This window comes from Falco cherrug, chromosome 2 (assembly GCF_023634085.1).
Source record: "Falco cherrug isolate bFalChe1 chromosome 2, bFalChe1.pri, whole genome shotgun sequence".
Lineage (NCBI taxonomy): Eukaryota > Metazoa > Chordata > Aves > Falconiformes > Falconidae > Falco > Falco cherrug.
In genome coordinates this window covers 32,371,029-32,388,834 of record NC_073698.1, presented here as the reverse complement: position 1 = coordinate 32,388,834, position 17,806 = coordinate 32,371,029, and the positions used below count along the sequence as shown (strand labels likewise).

Here is a 17,806-nt window from a genome sequence, read left to right as displayed (position 1 = left end):
TTGCACAGCCTTCAAATAACCTAACTGCTTTTTTGTTTACACCCTGACATCCACAATGATAATTCTTTTTAATCATTCTGAAGCTAAGCTATATCTATTTGTCTTGTAGTCTTCTGATTACGGAGTAAATATGCAGCTATGGAAAATACACATTCTCTAATGTATATTAGTAGAAGCAGATGGTGCAATCTGTTCATCGGTGGAATTCAGTTTCTAAAACTGATTTAATCTGGTTTGCAGCAGATACCACTCCAGTACCGTCTGTCGTGGAACATATGTGAAGGGAGAAGTCCCGTTTCATGTTGGTTGTATTTCATTGCAGTAAGGTGTTTATCTCATGAGTGACATGGGGTATTGCATACCAGAACACCTATTGTAAAGGCATGTTGTTTCAATGCACAAGACTACCTTCTTTATTATTTCTGTTTTCATATATTATTATTTTTCATTACCTTTTTTCCATTACCAAGCTGTGTACTGCCAGTCCCTTTGGCAAACCTAGTTTTCATGCAGCCATTAATAGAATCTGTACTCAAGAAAAAATGATGGTGAATAATTTTCTTAATTTGTAGATAGGAATTTGAAATTCATTATAACAGCGCTTTGCATAAGTTGGCATTTTTCCCATTGTGAAAAAGAAGTTTCCTCTTTTCTTCAGATTGGAGGATTTTCCAAAATTACCAAGACCAGAAAAGCTGTTTGTCTTCTGCTTCTGCTAAGCCAAATGCAGAGAAGAATACAGTGGGTAGTATCTGTCGTCTTTAGCTCAGACAGATCTGTAACCTCTAAAACAGCAACTGCTTAGGCTGAAATGGTGAATTGCCATAGAAATCTTAAGGCTCTGTATAGCTGAAGAAACATGCTAGCAGAGACAGCTTTCTTCTCCCCACTTAGCACAAACACAAAATGTTTGCAGCTCTAGATACAGATGTTGCAAGCAATAAAGGAGAGTGATAGGTAATTTATATTCCATTTCCTTCTGCACTGAAGGGTGTGGGAATCCTCCAGAATCTTGTGGAGTTAATAACATTAAAGGGTGCGCAGTGGAGCAAGGAATAAAAATTAAAAATAAAAAAAAATCAGAAATAACTTACAAAAGCATCCGTTTGGAAGAAACCTGTTAGGCTTCTTGCATTTCTGAGTAATTGCTTGACTATTCTTTGCATTTTAAGAATCAGATATTTGCTGCAGCTGTTTCTTTTAAGTGATTCTGTTTCCCAGTCCTTTCCTCTAGAGTGTCCTCGCTCCTCTGGACTTCAGGCTAGAATTTAAAAACCCAATTTCCCACGCAATGTAAACACTGTACACCAGCTCCAAAGCTGTCAAATGTTACAATTTTCACAAAAGATGCTTTGTTTGCTGGTTCCCCTAGAGATGCTTATAACTATATTTTTTGTACAAAGCCAGTAATTAATACATAAGAAAAACCAAAGCGTGTACTTCAAGGTGATAGTATTGTGTAAAAAGAAAGGACCTTAATAGGAGACATATGAGAGGGGAAAATACAAAACCTGCCTTTTTGTAAATTAGTAAGTATATGTGATATACTGTGATTGTTCCTAAAATATACCATGTATGCTGCTGAAGAGAGGACAGCTGCCCAGCACATCTGGGTATCACATCGTTCCGAGCTGAGCTATATTTACTGCTGTATGTCAGCTGCAGACAGCGGTAGGTGTATTGCTCAGTACAGAGTACTTCTTGCATCAGTGTTAAATGTTTTTTAAAAACCTACAGCTCTCAAGATCTCTTAATTCCAAGGTAACTTTTTATAAAGTTACAAATTTATTAGCATTTCTAAGTGTGGTGAGTTGACCTGGGCTGGCTGCCAGACACCCACCCAGCTGCTCTCTCTCACTCCCCCTCCCTCAGCAGGGTAGGGGGAGAAAATAAGATGGAAAAACTCATGGGTTGAGATAAAAACATTTTAAGGGAAGACAGCAAAGGTTGTGTGTGGAAGCAAAGCAAAACCAAAGGAGACTTATGGTCTGCTTTCCATCAGCAGGTGATGTCCAGCCCCTGTGTGAGAAGCAGGGCCCCAGCATGCATAGTGGCTGCTTTGGAAGACAAACACCTTAATAATGAACACCCCTCTCCTCCTCCTTTTTCTTAGCTTTTATTGCTGAGCATGGCATCGTATGGTATGGGATGTTCCTTTGGTCAGCTGTCCTGGCTGCGTCCCCTCGCAACCTCTGGCCACCCCCAGCCACCAGCCCATGAAGGCTGTGGGACAGGCAGCCTTGGTGCTGTGTGGGTGCTGCTCAGCAGCGGCCAACACATGGTGCGTTACCAACACCCTCCTCGTCACCATATGGGATGCTATGGGGAAGGTTAAGCCCATCCCAGCCAGACTCAGTACACTAAAATATGCTGGTTTACACTGCCATTTGATATGTATATACACACTGAATTAAAAATTGTCAAAGTTTTTTGAAAACTGTACTCTTCTCTCAATAATAATAGTTTCACAGTATATTGTATTTCATGTTTGGATTACTGATTAACACATTCAGTTCCATGCAGGTTTATGACAAACCAATGAAAGTTGTGTGTAGTATTTCTTGTGTGTGTGTGTGTATATATATATATATCTATGGGTTTTTTATTTTTATTGCAGCCTTAGGTGTAATTAAGAAAAACTATGCAGAGCAGGCTTTAAAATGTAATGGTCCTGAAGCTTCTTTCAAGACTACTTTTTTTTTTTTTTTTCCTGTGGAAGACATACTCAACCAAATTACACATGCATGGAGTCTGCTTTCACACAGATCTTACGGACAAATGCAATTATCCAGCTTCCTATTAGGGAAGCTAGACAATGTTTGTGCTTTAGCCATTAACTGGTTTTGGAATTTGTCATGCCAGACAAATCTATAATCAAATCTTTGGGGTTTTTTATCTAATAACAGAATAGGTATGGCTTCACAAAGTCTGGGTGAGTTTCTTTGTGTTCACAAATAACAGGCAATCTTCTGAACATCTCTAATTAAGAGCAGAATACTAATGTAGCAGAGCTCAGAAGTGCATGGAGCTAGGTTTATTTCTTAATAAATAAGCTCTCTAGAGAATGTTCAAAAGATAATATTCTGAGCTTCCAAGCTTATATTGTTGTTTTTTCTCCAAAACAATGTCAAAGTTATTTTTTAAATTATATTTTTAAAATGCAAAATGAAATCTTACGCTTTCTGGACTTGGTTGCCTCAAAACCTAGCCTTGTCCTTGTTGTACCTTGTTGTTATTGGTGTGTTTTTAAAAGAAAGATATTTTGAAATAACTTTGCAAATTGTTGGTTTAAAGTTGTAGCAGAGCTTGAAGCTGAGTCTTGGGCCACAGCCTCCAGATCCTGAAAATGTTTTCAAAATACTGAGTGAGAGCTCTTGTCAGGGGCTAACAGGGACACATCTGTGGCTGTGATGGGCACTGCACACCCTGAAGATGATGCGCAGAAGCCAAGTAAGGCTTTTTAAGAAAATAACACTCACGTTTGCCCTCTGCAGCACGATTTCAAAGACCAGACCTTGAGGAAGGTGACTCAAGCCAGACAGAATGATACAGGCTGGGTATAAAACCATCCTTCACACAGCCTGGCAAGTGGAAGCAGAGGTCTGCAGCGGGTGGTCCCATGGTGGCTTTTCTTTCCCCGTTGCCATCACCTCCTAGCTACAGAGCAGCCTGGCAGCTCCCACCCCTATTCTTGCTCGCTGGGCTCCCTCTGCACAGCTGGTTTCTGCCTGTGGCTTTGCCACAGCTGCATACCCCCTTGCTCTGCTTGTGGGAGCATGGTCCCCACTCAGCAGCTGAGGGATGGCAGGTATGTAACGTATTGGGACAGGGAGCTGGGGAGGCACTTGTTTTGCAAAATCGGAGGAGGTAAACTGTAATTAAACTGTTTGAACAAATGCAGCAGAGCAGCAGTGCTATACAGTTAGCAAAGGAAATACAGGTGACTGAAGGAATGATTATCAAACTTTAAAAAAAAATCTGCTTTCTGCTTTAACTGATACATCTTTCAGTCTGCTCTTTGGTTTGCTGTGTTACATTTCTTTTTTTTTTTTTTCTGCAGCTTGCCAGATAAACTGATAAGTTTTCCAGTTGGAGGACAAGCAAGACTGCTTTTTTTGCATGGACTAAGAAGAACATGGGTTTCTTTCCCTTCCTGTGTTTGTTCTGTTGTATATAGCATAGGGTTTCTAGGGTTTCTGAGCCTACCCAGCTTTTCTTTTTAACTTCATGCTGATTTTGCTTGGATTAAGCATGTTTTCAGAATTCAGTTTAAAATAATTTGGTTCTCTTTGCTTGCAGGAAAGAGTGTTGGGTGGGTTAATTCAGCAGTTTCATGCAAGCATATGGTTAAGCTACTTAACAGTAGCTGAACTGTGCAAGATTACCTTTTAAGCTATCGATGGCAGTATATAGTCATCAACACATTAACACATAGGCATGCACAACGCTGTTTCTCCCAGCAGTTTCATTTCAGTGCCCTTTGCAACAGTCCCTCACTGGTGGTTTCCAAGTTTATTTTAACAGAAGGGAGGTGGATGTCCTCAAAAAGCCATTCCACTATCTAGCAGTTTAGGTCTGCAGGCTAAGGAAGGAAGGAAGAAGAGGAAAACCTCGAGGATTTGAGCCAGATAGGTTTTCTAGGGAAGCAATCCAAATGTTTCCCAGATTGCCACAAACTGTTAAATTGTTTACAGTAAATTTAAACTGGAAGATCCCCAATGGAGCCAGATGCCGTGGCTGTTTGCAGAGCTATGAGGGGAGGGGTGAGGTGTCTGGGAAGTGGAGTTTTCAAGATGGGAGAGTGTAGTCGGAGGCAGAGTGCTGGCAGATGTAACTCCATAAAGACATTTTGTAGAAGGGGAGGAGTGGTTCAGACTGAAGAGAGGTAGCTGGGATGCTGTAGGGATTTTTTTTTTCATTTAAGGACTTCTAGCCAACAGTCTGCCTCTCTCTTTCCAGCTTTTCTGTAGCTGTGAGTGGTTTCATTGCACAGTGAATTCACTGAGCCTGTAAATCTTCTACCTTTTTACCAGCAATTCAAGACCTAGGGCTTTCAGGGTATGGTGAAGATGTAGCTTTCTAACAGACACCCTGAAATTCTCCTTTCTTGTTCTAATTAGCAAAATTCAGCACCATTTGTGAATCTGCAGACACTGGCAAGAAGTATTTGGCTTTGTGTTGCCTGAACTTAGATATTCCCATTATTTATACTATTGGTTTCAAAGAGCAACAAGCACTGCAGATTAGTTTTGGCAGGAAAATGAAGATTATGTGATTTTGAGACAAGTCTGTTTATTTTACTTTTAGAAATAATTGGTAGTTGAGGATTTAAATTTTCCTTTTCTAAAACCTGATTTGAAATAGTGTCTAAAAAATACATCCATTTGTTATGGAGAAATTTGGGGACTGAGGAAAACGGGAGCAGGGAAGGAAACTAGATCTTTGAAAATGGAAGTGGGAGAGGAGGCACATAGACATACAGTGATTCTTCATAATTTTTGGGTTTTTGAATCACAACAGGATGTTTTTCTATAAATGATGTAGTGTAGCAAAATTGAAATTATATCACTGGATATTCTTCAGTCAGTAGTACACAGGAGAAAAATTTAGATTATCATTTCATTATTATAATGGTCATTTCTGTCTTTAAATTATATAAAAACCTGAAGGTAACTTCATTTTTAAAGATCCATTTTGTCTTGGTTTTTACATTAAGATGCCAGATTTTGTCTTCCTTCTTTTCTCCTCAGGCATCCAAGTATAATATTGGCATTAATTATAGAATCATAGAATATCTCAAGTTGGAAGGGAGCCATAAGGATCATCAAGTCCAACTCCCTGCACCTTGCAGAACTACCTACAACTAACCTGTATGATTAAGAGTGTCATTCAAATGTTCCTTGAGCTCTGACAGGCTTGGTGCTTCCTTGGGGAGCCTCCTCCAGTGACCAACCACCTCCCAGCGAAGAACCTTTTCCTAATCTGCAATCTGAACTTCCCCTGATGCAGCTTCATTCCGCTTACTCAAGTTGAGGTTTTCCTTAAACAGGAAACAAGTTTATAGTGGCAAGTTCCCGAGTGCAGGTGCACACACTTTGAAATGCATTATTTGTATTGGTGGGAGAGTGGACAACCCAGCGCAGTCAGGATGGACCGAAAATATAGAACCTGATGGTCCCCAAAGTTTGGATAAGAATAGGGCTCCAAGCTGTGTAATTTTCAGAAAGGTGTAAATGGCATAACAGGGTGCAGAGCTGGGAACAGAGCTTGACTTTAAACACATCTTATTCCAGGTTCTTGTTCAAAAATCTCAGGGGCACAGACATCATTTGTCACCTAGATCAAAACTCAAAGTGCTTGGCACTTGCAGGGTTTAACCCTTTCACCTGTGTTGTCATTTTTAGCAGTCTGCATTTTGTCAATGATGTTTCAAATACTTTATTTTTCAGTTAGTTGGTTGGTTTTGTTTGTTGACGATTTAGGATAAACTTCCCTTTTAGTAAGAGGCAAGAGATTTCCAGACATCTGGCTGTGAAGCAAGAAAAAGTCTTGAACCAGCAAAAGGGGACATAAAACTTTTCCTTACACTTTTGCCTTAAAAATAATTACACTTCTTAAAATGTTTTTGTATGTATTTAAGCTCACTTGTACATTTGCAAGAAGTCTGATCCCTCCCCAAAACCATGCAGTCTTTAATTTCTTTTCCAACTTACCTTCCGAACCATCTAGTAGAGTTAAAGAGGAGGAAGTGACGTTGTATTATTGTTTCCTAAAGGATATTTTTTGATAGGAACAACTGTAATATGTGTGCATACAGTTGCACTTGATCTCTAAGGTCTTTTCCAACTTAAATGATTCTATGAATCTATGATTGACTCTGCAAGGCCTTCGATCCACAGCATGACAGCAATAGAAGGGGCTTTTCACCCAGCAAGAGGGCAATGCTGGGTTGACCTAAGTCCTCCTAGAAGAGCAAGGAGGATGCAGATGCTGCCTTGCTTCCCAACGGTGAGCGGGCATCTGCACCCTCAAGTGTATCTGGTCAAGGACCCTTTCCAGTACAAAAAGGGGTGTTGAGTAAAGGTGGGAGGCAACAAACAAAACATAAAGAAACACAGACTTGGACAGACAAGCCTAATGGAGGCAAAGACAAGAAACTTCATCAGCCATACTAATGGATGGGCTATTTATAACCTCACTTAGCAGTCATATCGCATAGAAGATATCTCTTGAGTTATGATTCCTTTTTAAGCTTAGCCTCAGATGGCACACTTCCACTCTGTCCCCAGTATGGACCATGCATGGCCAGAGCTTGGCTTCATCAGCATCAGGACACTTCTAGAGGAAGTATCCATAGAGACGTATGAGCTCGATTAAAAGTGTCCACGATGCCAAGCAGATCTAGTAATTTTCTTCACCCTAATTGCATTAGGGCATCACTTAAAATGTTTACAGGTAGTCATCAAATAATAAAGTTATTAAATTATATCACTCCTAGAATGCTAAAGTCTGTCTTATCTTATTGTTACATTATTTATCTTCACATCCTCAGCCCAGAAAGATTTTATTTTAGTCATTTGCAGTACTAAACTCAGAGAGAAAAACAGGAGCTTAGTGGTTTTAATCAACTATTCCCATTTTATCAAACCAGAAAATAAAATGTATAAGCAATTATTAGTTATTGTTGAATTGCCATTCATATCATCTTGTGTTCTGTACTGGAGAAAGATATGTAGAAAGTCTTCAGTTATGACTGTGGCGCTTGTCTCAATATTAGACATGAAATTATCTTCTATTCATATAATTCATCGCTCAGCCTTCAACATACGTAGTTGAAGATGTCAACTTCAGAAAAGCCTAATAGGTTTCCTGAACATGAAATAATTGCAGCACTTTTCTTGAAATGCCAGGATTTCAGGACTTAAAATTAGTTATAAATCATATTCTATATTAATAACATGAAACATTTTGTTATTTAATGCCGGCAAATGTGCTTCTTAATGCCATTTCCATTCAGCTTATCCTCTTCCCTGTCTGCCTGTCTGGTCTTTATAAATGGGGATGGACTCATTTTGCTTTGGCTGGGTGTGCGCGCTGGAGTAACACTCAACGTGTGAAGGAGAATAGTAGATTCATCTGTGCAACAGGCTGCAGCCGTCCACCTCCATTTAATGTGAGACAGTAGGACTCCTTACAACACAACATACTGAATTTGCATGCTGCTAGTTCTTATCTTTCAGAATGTATGACAGATTGTTATGTGTAGCAACAGATTGTCATCATTATTATTAGACAATGTGTATTTCTACCAGTGTGGTCATTCTGGCAGTTTCCTGTGTTGTTTGTGGTTGGGCAGTGCCATGGAGGTTTTTTAACAGGATGTGCCCCACAGGGTGCCGAGTTCCCGTAGTTCCCACAGAATTACAAAAACTTTTAAGTTTCAGCATCTTATAGGAGTTTTTGTCTCTTGCCCATCATCTGCTCGTGTCTTATATTACTAATCCTCTTGCTTGGAAGAAAAGTCAGGAAAGATGCTACCTGAACTTTTCAGCAAGGTGCTGTAGTCCAAATGAATGCAACAGAAGTAGGTATGAAGTATATTATTAAATTTATTTTATTAGCTTGTTTTGGATGAGATTTTGCAGCATGTACCTATCTCTTACCACGTTTGGGATGCATAGCTAAACAGGGAAGCAAAAAAACTTGGTTGCACATCTTGGGTATTGTTGAACTTCGTATAATGCAGCTGCCAGTGTCTGGTTCAAGTACAGAATTACTGAGTAAAGGGCTAAGAGAGCATTAGTCCTTGGCTTTCACTCCACTGGTATCGGGCTGGGGACTTCTGTGAGGAGTCAAAAAAAACCACCAACCAACTGCAAAACTGCAGATCTGGAGAGGTTGTTTCTTCCCCTCCAAAGCTTTGAGCAGTGGGCCTGCTCTTTTCCAGTGCACCTCTGTTGAGTGATATTGCGGAGAGAAAAGCAAAGCAACTTTTCCTCCTTAGCAACAGTTAAGGTTGGCTCCTTACTTACTAGTGCCCTGTGTAAATACAGCTAAGCACACAAAGGTATTGAAACTTTCAGTCCCATCTGTATAGTAATTTCTTTAGAAACGTCAAGAATTCAAGTCCTAGCAGCATTTCTGATTAATACGTGCTTCTAGTCTTTGAAACATTTGTTTTGTGGCAGAAGATTAATCACAGTAAATCATCTATTCTAAAGGTCTTTGTTTTATTTTTTGTTGCTGGAAGATACATGTATTTAAAAGCCAGTGAGCATCTACTCCTAGGAATGTACATATTGCCTTCATGTTTCCCTTTATGAGCCTGCTGCATGTTGACAAATCCTATAGAATTATTTCCATGCTGTTTGAATATTTTTCCCCTTATTCAGCTGTAGGCACAATGACAAATCAGAGTTGCAGTATAAAATGTATTCTGCTGGGAAATGACCGTGGTGAGTTCGGTGCCGTGCTGGTTACTTGCTGTATTTCAAGGCAGAAGAGCTATATTTGATCTTGGGGGTGGAAGAGAAAACCACAGTGTGCAGGCTGGTGGCTGCTCTGTCGCTAGTTTATTGCCAGTTTTGGGGGGAAAAATCTGCATTCTTTTTTTAGGCCAGATATTAGCATGAATTATGGCACTAGCTATTTCAACGAGAGTCAAGTGGAAAATCTCCAAGGAGTTAGAGTTGTGTGTAGTTCTGACCCATAACTAAGGCTTTTAACTGTCACACTCCTGCAAATCATAATAAAGAGTAATAGGTAAAAAGCCACTGCTCTTTTAAATCAGTGTCACCAGTGACTCAGAATACCTATTGATTTTTTTTTCTTTATTCCTACCAACAGTTTCAATTAAGATTCAGCAGATCCACTCTGAGAAAACCCTGTGTAAAATGATTCATAAATATTTTGGTTTAATACTGTTTTTTAAACTCTGTTTAAGAAATGAGCATTTAAAAGTAATTATATCTGTAGCACATTAAAAGTTGCTCAAAAAGGCTAGTATAATGCCCAATTCATAGCTTTTGTTGCAAATTTTTGAGTGTATAATTACTAGAATTTATAAATATGTTTTATCAACTTTTTTCAAACAACAACTGTACAAATTTTAAAAGTCAGTTATATTCACCCAGATATTTCTGAATAAAGGAGAGTTACAGCATGGTTTTGGGAAGGAAAAAAACCACCACTGTATTTTCCCTGCAAATAGCATCTGTACCAACAAATCATTTGGACAAAATGATTACAGGCCATTTGTCTTTACCCTTTGTAATGCACTAAGCAAATTTTAGTGCCTCATCTACACATGAACCATTTGCTAATTTGGGGTTTATAGCACATTTGTCAGGCCCTTTACCTGTATTTGTGCATATTTTGGGGAGGCTAATGTGAGTTATGCAGCAGCTCTTGTTCCACATAGATTGTGTGACCATATTCTGCATGGAAGCCCCGTGGAAGGAAGGCAAGCTGAGGCTCTGTCATTCTCCAGGAGATCTTGAAAGCTGCAGAAAAAGAAATGAGAAGGGCAGCCATTAGGGAGAAGAGCAAGATGCATGTGTAGAATAAATGCATACTAATAAAAAGGTTTGCCTCCTGAGTCACCGTGCTTCCCATTTATATTTCCATATTGGCATGTGGCAGCTGCTGTAATTGCTTGCATTAAAAAGTAATACCAGGAATTTAATGTATTTTTAGTTCTCACTACAGGAATTTGTCAACTAGGAACAGGGAAAAAATGTAACATTGTACTGTTAGCCAGTTTTCTGAGGGCCATCTGAGACCTGTGGGTTGTAAGAAACCCTGAAGTACGACAAAGACATCTCTGAAATTTCTTTAAGAGGTACATACCTTTGTAGCAGATATATTTGTTATTTGGTACATGTAGATCTTTCTGAAGTCTGCCATTTTACAAACAAACTTAGATTGTCCATTTCTGTTTTCACTTGGTAGGCTTCCTTCCTGTTTCCTAAGCAGGCAAGAAGTTTTTCTTCACTTTCAAGATTCTGTGCTGGGGAGCTTCACATATTAAACGTAACTTCACTGCCATCAACCTCTGGAGGCCTCCGAGAAGTGCATTAGCTCTCCTACGCATTTGGTTTTCTACTGGTTTGGAAATTAGCAGGTTAAAATGAAAAAGCTGAAATGCATATCCTGCATGGCAAGTGAAAAAATGTTAAGAAGTAAATTGCTGGTCTTCTTTCCTGCAAAGAAGGATTAATTTATGGAAGCTGCACTGAAATGGGGGTTGAAATTTCCTGTATTGCAATTTTAAAATGCCAGAATAGGAAGAGACCCTCAACACTGAGCAGTGTCCGACGTTCACAACAGGCTGTAGAGGAAAGACCTACCAATTGTTTGCATCTTTAAATATCTAATTCATTAAGAAGCTGGAGGGGGTTTGACATCACCATTCTAAGGGTTTTCCTTCTGAGGACAGTCTAAGGTGTTCAGTCCGTATTTTCAGTGTTCTGGCGTTTTGCCACTGAAGGGCTAATGACTTTTTCCTGAAGAAATGGAGGATATGGTAAATTTACCTTGTAAAGAGTAATGACTGTAAAGCCCAGTGCAAGGAGGATTTAATCATGGAGAAATGCCACCATGGAAAGCCTAGTGCTCCCTGAAAACGAGACCATCGGGTATGTTTTAATATTGTCAGGAACCTTGTCTATCACTTACCTGTGCTGCAGCTGTAATAAAGAGAAGGACTCTGGAACAACATCACAAATCAAATCACTAAATCTGGTCCACATGAAGGTGGTGCAGTGGCCTTGAAGGGGAAAGCAGGAATAAGAATTCCCAGTTCGTCACCAGGAGCCCCTGTCTTATGAACAGGAGCAGTATCAGTAAACAGGTTGAGCGGGAAATCTTTACAGAAAGGAAAAATATGCGAGGGGAGAAGTGAGATGAAAAATAGCGCTACAGTAGGGGAGAGGGAGGACTGGAAAACTCCCCAGGTCAAAACAACAGGAAAAATGGCAAAGTACTGCAAGAAAAGATTTTATAAAAATAAAAATTAAAGCCAAACTATTAAAAAAAAAAAAGCATTGAGACTAAAAGGAAAAATATTAAGTAACGAAAAGTTGGAATAAAAGACAGATTTGGAGAAAAGATACAGATTTAGCTTTAGCCTGTGCCTCTGTGAAGTGTGAGTTTAGAAGACCTTTGGTAACCAGATCAATAAAATCTTTAAAATGATTTAATTAGATTGAAGGCTAAAAGATAAACTCTTGTGATAAAAACACCTTTATTTGCCAGGACAGGGGTAAAAAATGTTCACTGCTCATTTACCTTCCAATTTATTTTTGTTCAAGCTAAGAAAACGTGCTACATTTGGACAGAAGAAGGCATTGATGTACCTTTGAATTTAGAAATGTAGAATACAAGGCAGTGGTTGCTTAAGGGTAATGAAAACTATAGAACAAATGACGAATCTGCAAAGATTCAAAAGGAAACAAGTTTCTATCTATGTGTGAGACAAAACCGTCAGCAACTGCTGTCCGCTAATACTAGCTGGGAAGGATGGTTGGCTTTATTTCCAGCTGCTACAACTAGAGAATTTATTTAATGTAATGCTTACTTTAATTGTAATTTATTTAGGTTGTTCGAGTGTTAAATCACAAGCGTGCTGAATTTAAATCAAGCTTTTGGGGTGCACATTATATTTTTATAAAAAGAAATCAGTGATGTTAAGCACAAGTGGTTTTGAAAGAGCTGTTGTCTTTATCACTTTTGTGTTTTACATTAGTAAACATTTAGTTACTATTTGCATTAGCGTCACTATTAATTTTTCTTTGGAAAGAAGCAGATTTATTTTTATTTATTAAAAAAATTGTACATTTATTGGGCTAGAAGTCTCATATTGTGTTTAGTGAAATTGACTCTTCTGCCTGTAAGATACACCTTTGGAAACAAAATAACTTCACTGATGATAAGGCGTTACTTTTATGTGCTATAGAGCTGTTTTCTCTGAAGAGAGGTCCTGCACCTTTCTAAAGCTTGCTTTCTTGCATCTTCATTTCAAGTAGTAATTCTTGAGTAAACTTGGAGTAAACGGAGCTGCTCTTCTACACCATCATATATAAGCTTTAAATTACGTAGGGATGACAAAATGTGTTCAACCTCAGACCTTCTCAGAGTCTTCCCTGAAGAGGGATGAAGGTCACCTCTTGGTAACTGTATGATTGAAACTTGATTGTACATTCGTTTGAACGCGGGTGGATTTCTCTGTGTTTTTAAAAGTGCTCGTAAAACAGTTACTTGTGCTCTCTGTGCTATAATGCTAAAAGAAAGGTCATGGAAATTTATATTTTTACATTAAAATATCTAAGAGAAGGTCATGGAATCTGATCTTTGCTGTGCTCTGAGAGTTAGCAGAGGTGGATCAGAAGCTTTTTCTGACCTCAGCTGAGTAGGCTGGGAGATTCTGGGTTCATTTGGGTTGGGTTTGATCTTTTTTAAGGCTTTTCTTCCATCTGAGTGTCAGGCTTTGGGAATAAAGTTTGTATTCAGACATGGGTTTTAGCATCTTGCCTTCACAGTTGTTTGGTTTTCAGCATTTTGGTATCTTCTGTAGCATATAGTGTCCTAATAATTCACCGTGTTCTTGAGCAAAAGTAAGAGTAGGAAAAACTTAATTCAGAAGAGTGCATCTGTTCTGCCTTATGATTTGTTTGCAGCTGACCTTCGATAAGGGCTGGTTCGTACTTGCAGATTTTTAGAATTCATTTGGAATATGTGCTTGTCTGAACTTTTTCTAATTCTCCTTTTCTTTTGCAGATTACAGATAGAAGAATCTTCTAAACCTGTAAGGCTATCACAGCAGCTGGACAAAGCCGTAACCACAAACTACAAACCCGTGGCTAATCATCAATATAATGTAAGTAGCTCTCAGTGTTTTCCCTTCTTCTCCTCTTCAGGAATCTGTCTCAGGACTCTAGAATCGCTCTGCTGCTGTCCTGCAGGTCTTTTGCTCACAGCTGGCCACTGTCTTTGGAAACGCTCTATGTTACCTGGTTTCTGCCTGATTTTGTCTTCTGGGGATCTTCTTTCTGTCTCAAGACCGGTGTCATCCTTAGGGCTAAGGTCTGCCAATTCTAACTCTTGTCGTGCTACCTGACAGAGGGCAGACCGCCTTTACCCAAACCTTTTCTAGTGGCTTTATTACATTCTTCCTCTGGTCTTTTTTTGTGAGATGTAATTTCGAAGTATGGCGATGAAAGGCAGTTCTGACTCTGTGCTATGAGATCTGGAAGCACTCCTCTGAGCCAAATAAAATATCATACGGGGTTCAAAGACTTGAAAAGAATCATTAGTTTCCAGTCCTTTGCAGGAACTGACAAGAAGTAGAGAAGAGTAACAGCTGATAATTTTTCACAGTTTCATACCTTCACAGTATGTGTTATTTGCATCATTGGCTTTGTCAATATTACACCCACACTGCTGTTCCAGATCAGTTGATGTACATACAAACTATAACGTCCTTTTTCTTAAAGATCTTCGAGTAATTTGTGTGTATGCATATATAATTGCTGTTACTGTTGAATATGAGCAATGTTAAGTCATACTGAAAATGAGTCACTGTGTTAGTCATTTAAACTTTTACACTTTTTATTAAGATTTTATTTACATAAAACAAATGACAATATACTGCATGATATTTAAGCATTATTCTGAAAGGCAGTCTATTTCCACAGAACCAAAAATAATTGTTTCTCTCTTATGGGACTGTTCTGTAGTAGTTACTGTTCAAAGTCTGATCTATACGCAGATGATCATACCAATATAACTATTTCAGCTAGGGGAATGACATTTCACCAAAATAGTCACACTAGTATATCCTGCTATGCAAGTGTGATTTTATATGAGTATATTGTTTTATGATGCTACTATTAGTCTCCTTCTTTAAATCTGAAATAAGCTACGGTGATGTACAGCTGCTCTTTTTACTAGGATGCTGTGCCATTTCCCTGACACTAGCATAATTACAACAGTATGACTTCTGAATCGTTAATCCAATCGCAAACTACTGTCATCGTATCATCACAGAAATTTAAGTCTCCTGTGAGACTCAGGGGGTATAACCAGGACATAACCAGGCTTCTTAAAAGTTGTGATGCTCTTTTGTCCTAATTGTAATATTTTTATTGGTTACATAGCGGTCCGTGCTAGTTGAAGTCCATTGGCAGTGTGTTTACTTTTCATGTCTACCTTAAAGATGTTCTGATAGGAAATAACTAGTAGGACATACTTGTACTTGAGTCACTCTTGGCCTTGCCTTGCCTTTCTACATCTTTCTTTTCACTACTCTTTTATTAAGGTTCAGGTTAGATGGCTGAAAGGATGTACAACTGGGAGAACACGTCCATGAACTTTTTAAACCTCTTCGTTATTTTTCTCCTGTTTCCAAGCAGCAGTTGCTTTCTTAAAACTTGCTGCATTGCTTGTAATTGTATGACAGCCCTGTTGGGGACAAGACTTTTACTAAGAAAGAAGAAAAAATACACAAACTACTGTACATGCTGATATGTTCAGTCATCTTCTGGGGAGTTTCTGAGGAAAGAATGAGTATCTGCTAAATTAGAAAGAAAGCAGTAACATTTCCTGAAGGAAGAGATGATAGAATATTAAATGGGGCTTAAACGTGGCTGCTCCATGTACCTGTAAATAAACGTACAACAGGAAGGAGGGAAATAAATTATATGTGGATGAGAAATAGCAATAGCTTGTTTGGATACAAGGATGGGGAAAGTGATTTTTTAAATTTTTTAAATTTTTTTTTGGCAAGACGTTACATTAAGCCTACCTTTTTATTAGAAGAAATTGCAGTTCCGTTACAATATATGCCAGGATTGTGACTTTGTTTTTCTTCTCTGGGAAAGGGACCTTCATTTTCTGTATATATGTAAATATTACATGTTTACAAGGTTACAGTATTAATATTCTTGCGCTGGAGTCTTTCTATGACTTAATTATTTTTCGTAACACAGCAGAAAAGTCCTCTAGTGGTCCTGGTTGCCCCTTCAGAGGCTTCTTTGTGATCTCCCCTCTTCCCACTCTCCCATACTATAGAGGCTGGTACCTGTGCTCCAGGGAATGAGAAAACTTTTAAGACTCCTTTCAAACATCTTCAGGTGAAACTTTAGATTTAGTCTCACTTCTCTTTCACCTTTGTATTAGCTGTCTACTGAAGCAGAGTAATACATCAGCTTCAGTATTAGTGATACCTTCAAGAAGGTAATTTTGGCAGCTTTTCAGCAAGCTTAGCAATGTCCTGGGAAGGTAAACAAAGAGAAATTGATTGCTGTATGAAGTCTTGCAGGGATAAACTCTAAATTTCTACACTCAACAGCTTGTTCTGAAATGGTCCTTCCTTGAAATCAAATCGTATTCTAATGCTTCTTAAACTTAAAAGCCACACAATTTTAAAGAAATCTCATTAGTTGACAGTGTACGTGCGTTCTGTAATATGACTCTCAAAAAGTCTTTTAAGCCTACTGCATAAAGCATCCTGTTTGCGAAGAAAACAGGAAGGAAAAATAATGAAAGGCTGCATTGTAACTTGCTATGAGCAGTGTATTCACAAGACAAAAAGAAAAAAACAGCAACAGATACCGTGCTTCTTTTTTTTTTTCTTTTTTTTTTTTTTTAAATTAGCACTTCACAACGCACTCAGTGTTTTCAGACACAGTGGGAGCTGTTGCTGAAGTTGGAGGGAAATGCTGGAGTGTTGCTAATTAAATTTGGGGCAATTTGGACACCAACAGCAAATAACTCTTTAACAAAGGGAGAGTTTGATACTCAGATTTCTGTGTGAGTTGGTTTTATACATTAATGAATTAAGAATATTAGAATATTCACATTGCATTTGTATAGGGAATACTAACACTCTTCTTTGATTTACTTTAGCTCATCCAGAGAATGTAAAGTAGAAACCCCTACTGGGGAGAGTATACCGAGGCACTGAAATAATAGAGAAAGAAGAATGCTGGGCATTACAGTTTGCTAGCAAAAAAAAGATTGTGCTTTGGTTAGAAAGACTACCTCATGTTATTTTCCAGGAGACTATTATTCGTATAATTAGGTTTTTATACCCAGTTGTGAAATAGTCCTGTCAGAGACCTAACATCAGTGAAGATAATGTTGAGAATTTCCTTATTGTTCCTTTGTTCCTTTGTGTAGAAGCATCAATTTTAAAGTTGAGTACTTTTTTTTCCTCCACAAAGGGAGAGTAGTAGCTAGTTGCTAGCTAAGCACATTTTTCCTGTGGTGTCATTTGAAGAGGTACAAATAGTACCATGGATTTTTTTTGTTGTTCTCAGAGATTGTCTTGAGAGTCCCAGTAGCTTTTCCAGCTGCAGTTTGTTTCTGTTTCTGTTTTTCTTTTTGTTCATTTTGGTTTTGTTGTTTAGGGAAGCAGAAAATTGCAGAAGGCTTGGTAAGAAGAGATGTGTAATAGTTGCTGCTGTGGCAGAATGATACAGCCTGTAACTGACTGTCTTCATCTTTCACACTGCATCTTTCAACTGGTATATTTTGAGTCAGAGAAAAGTTGCTAACCTGAGAAAAAACTGCATAGGTCTTTGCACTGAAAAGTGACCTCAGATGTATGCGGAAACCCAGAACTCAGTCATTGCAAATAGAGACACCTTCATCTCTTCTGCGGTCTCCTGGACTTGACCTCTACTGAAGTGCTGGATGCTTTTCTGGCAACAAATTAAGGCTGGATAATCCATCTCCTGCTCTTGCAAAATGTTAACATGTGCCTATATTCAAAACATTCTTAGTGTCCTCAGTCCTAGTGTCCCAT

At 38.6% G+C, this 17,806-nt stretch overlaps 1 protein-coding gene across 1 annotated transcript in view; it reads left to right on the top strand.

Moving 5' to 3' along the window:
* The window catches only part of GTF2F2 (general transcription factor IIF subunit 2), an 87,563-nt gene that overhangs the window by 59,714 nt on the left and 10,043 nt on the right, over positions 1-17,806 (top strand). The window contains exon 7 of the mRNA XM_055701592.1: positions 13,777-13,876. Within this exon, the coding sequence (XP_055557567.1) occupies positions 13,777-13,876 (100 nt within the window). The remainder of the gene's footprint in view (positions 1-13,776; positions 13,877-17,806) is intronic.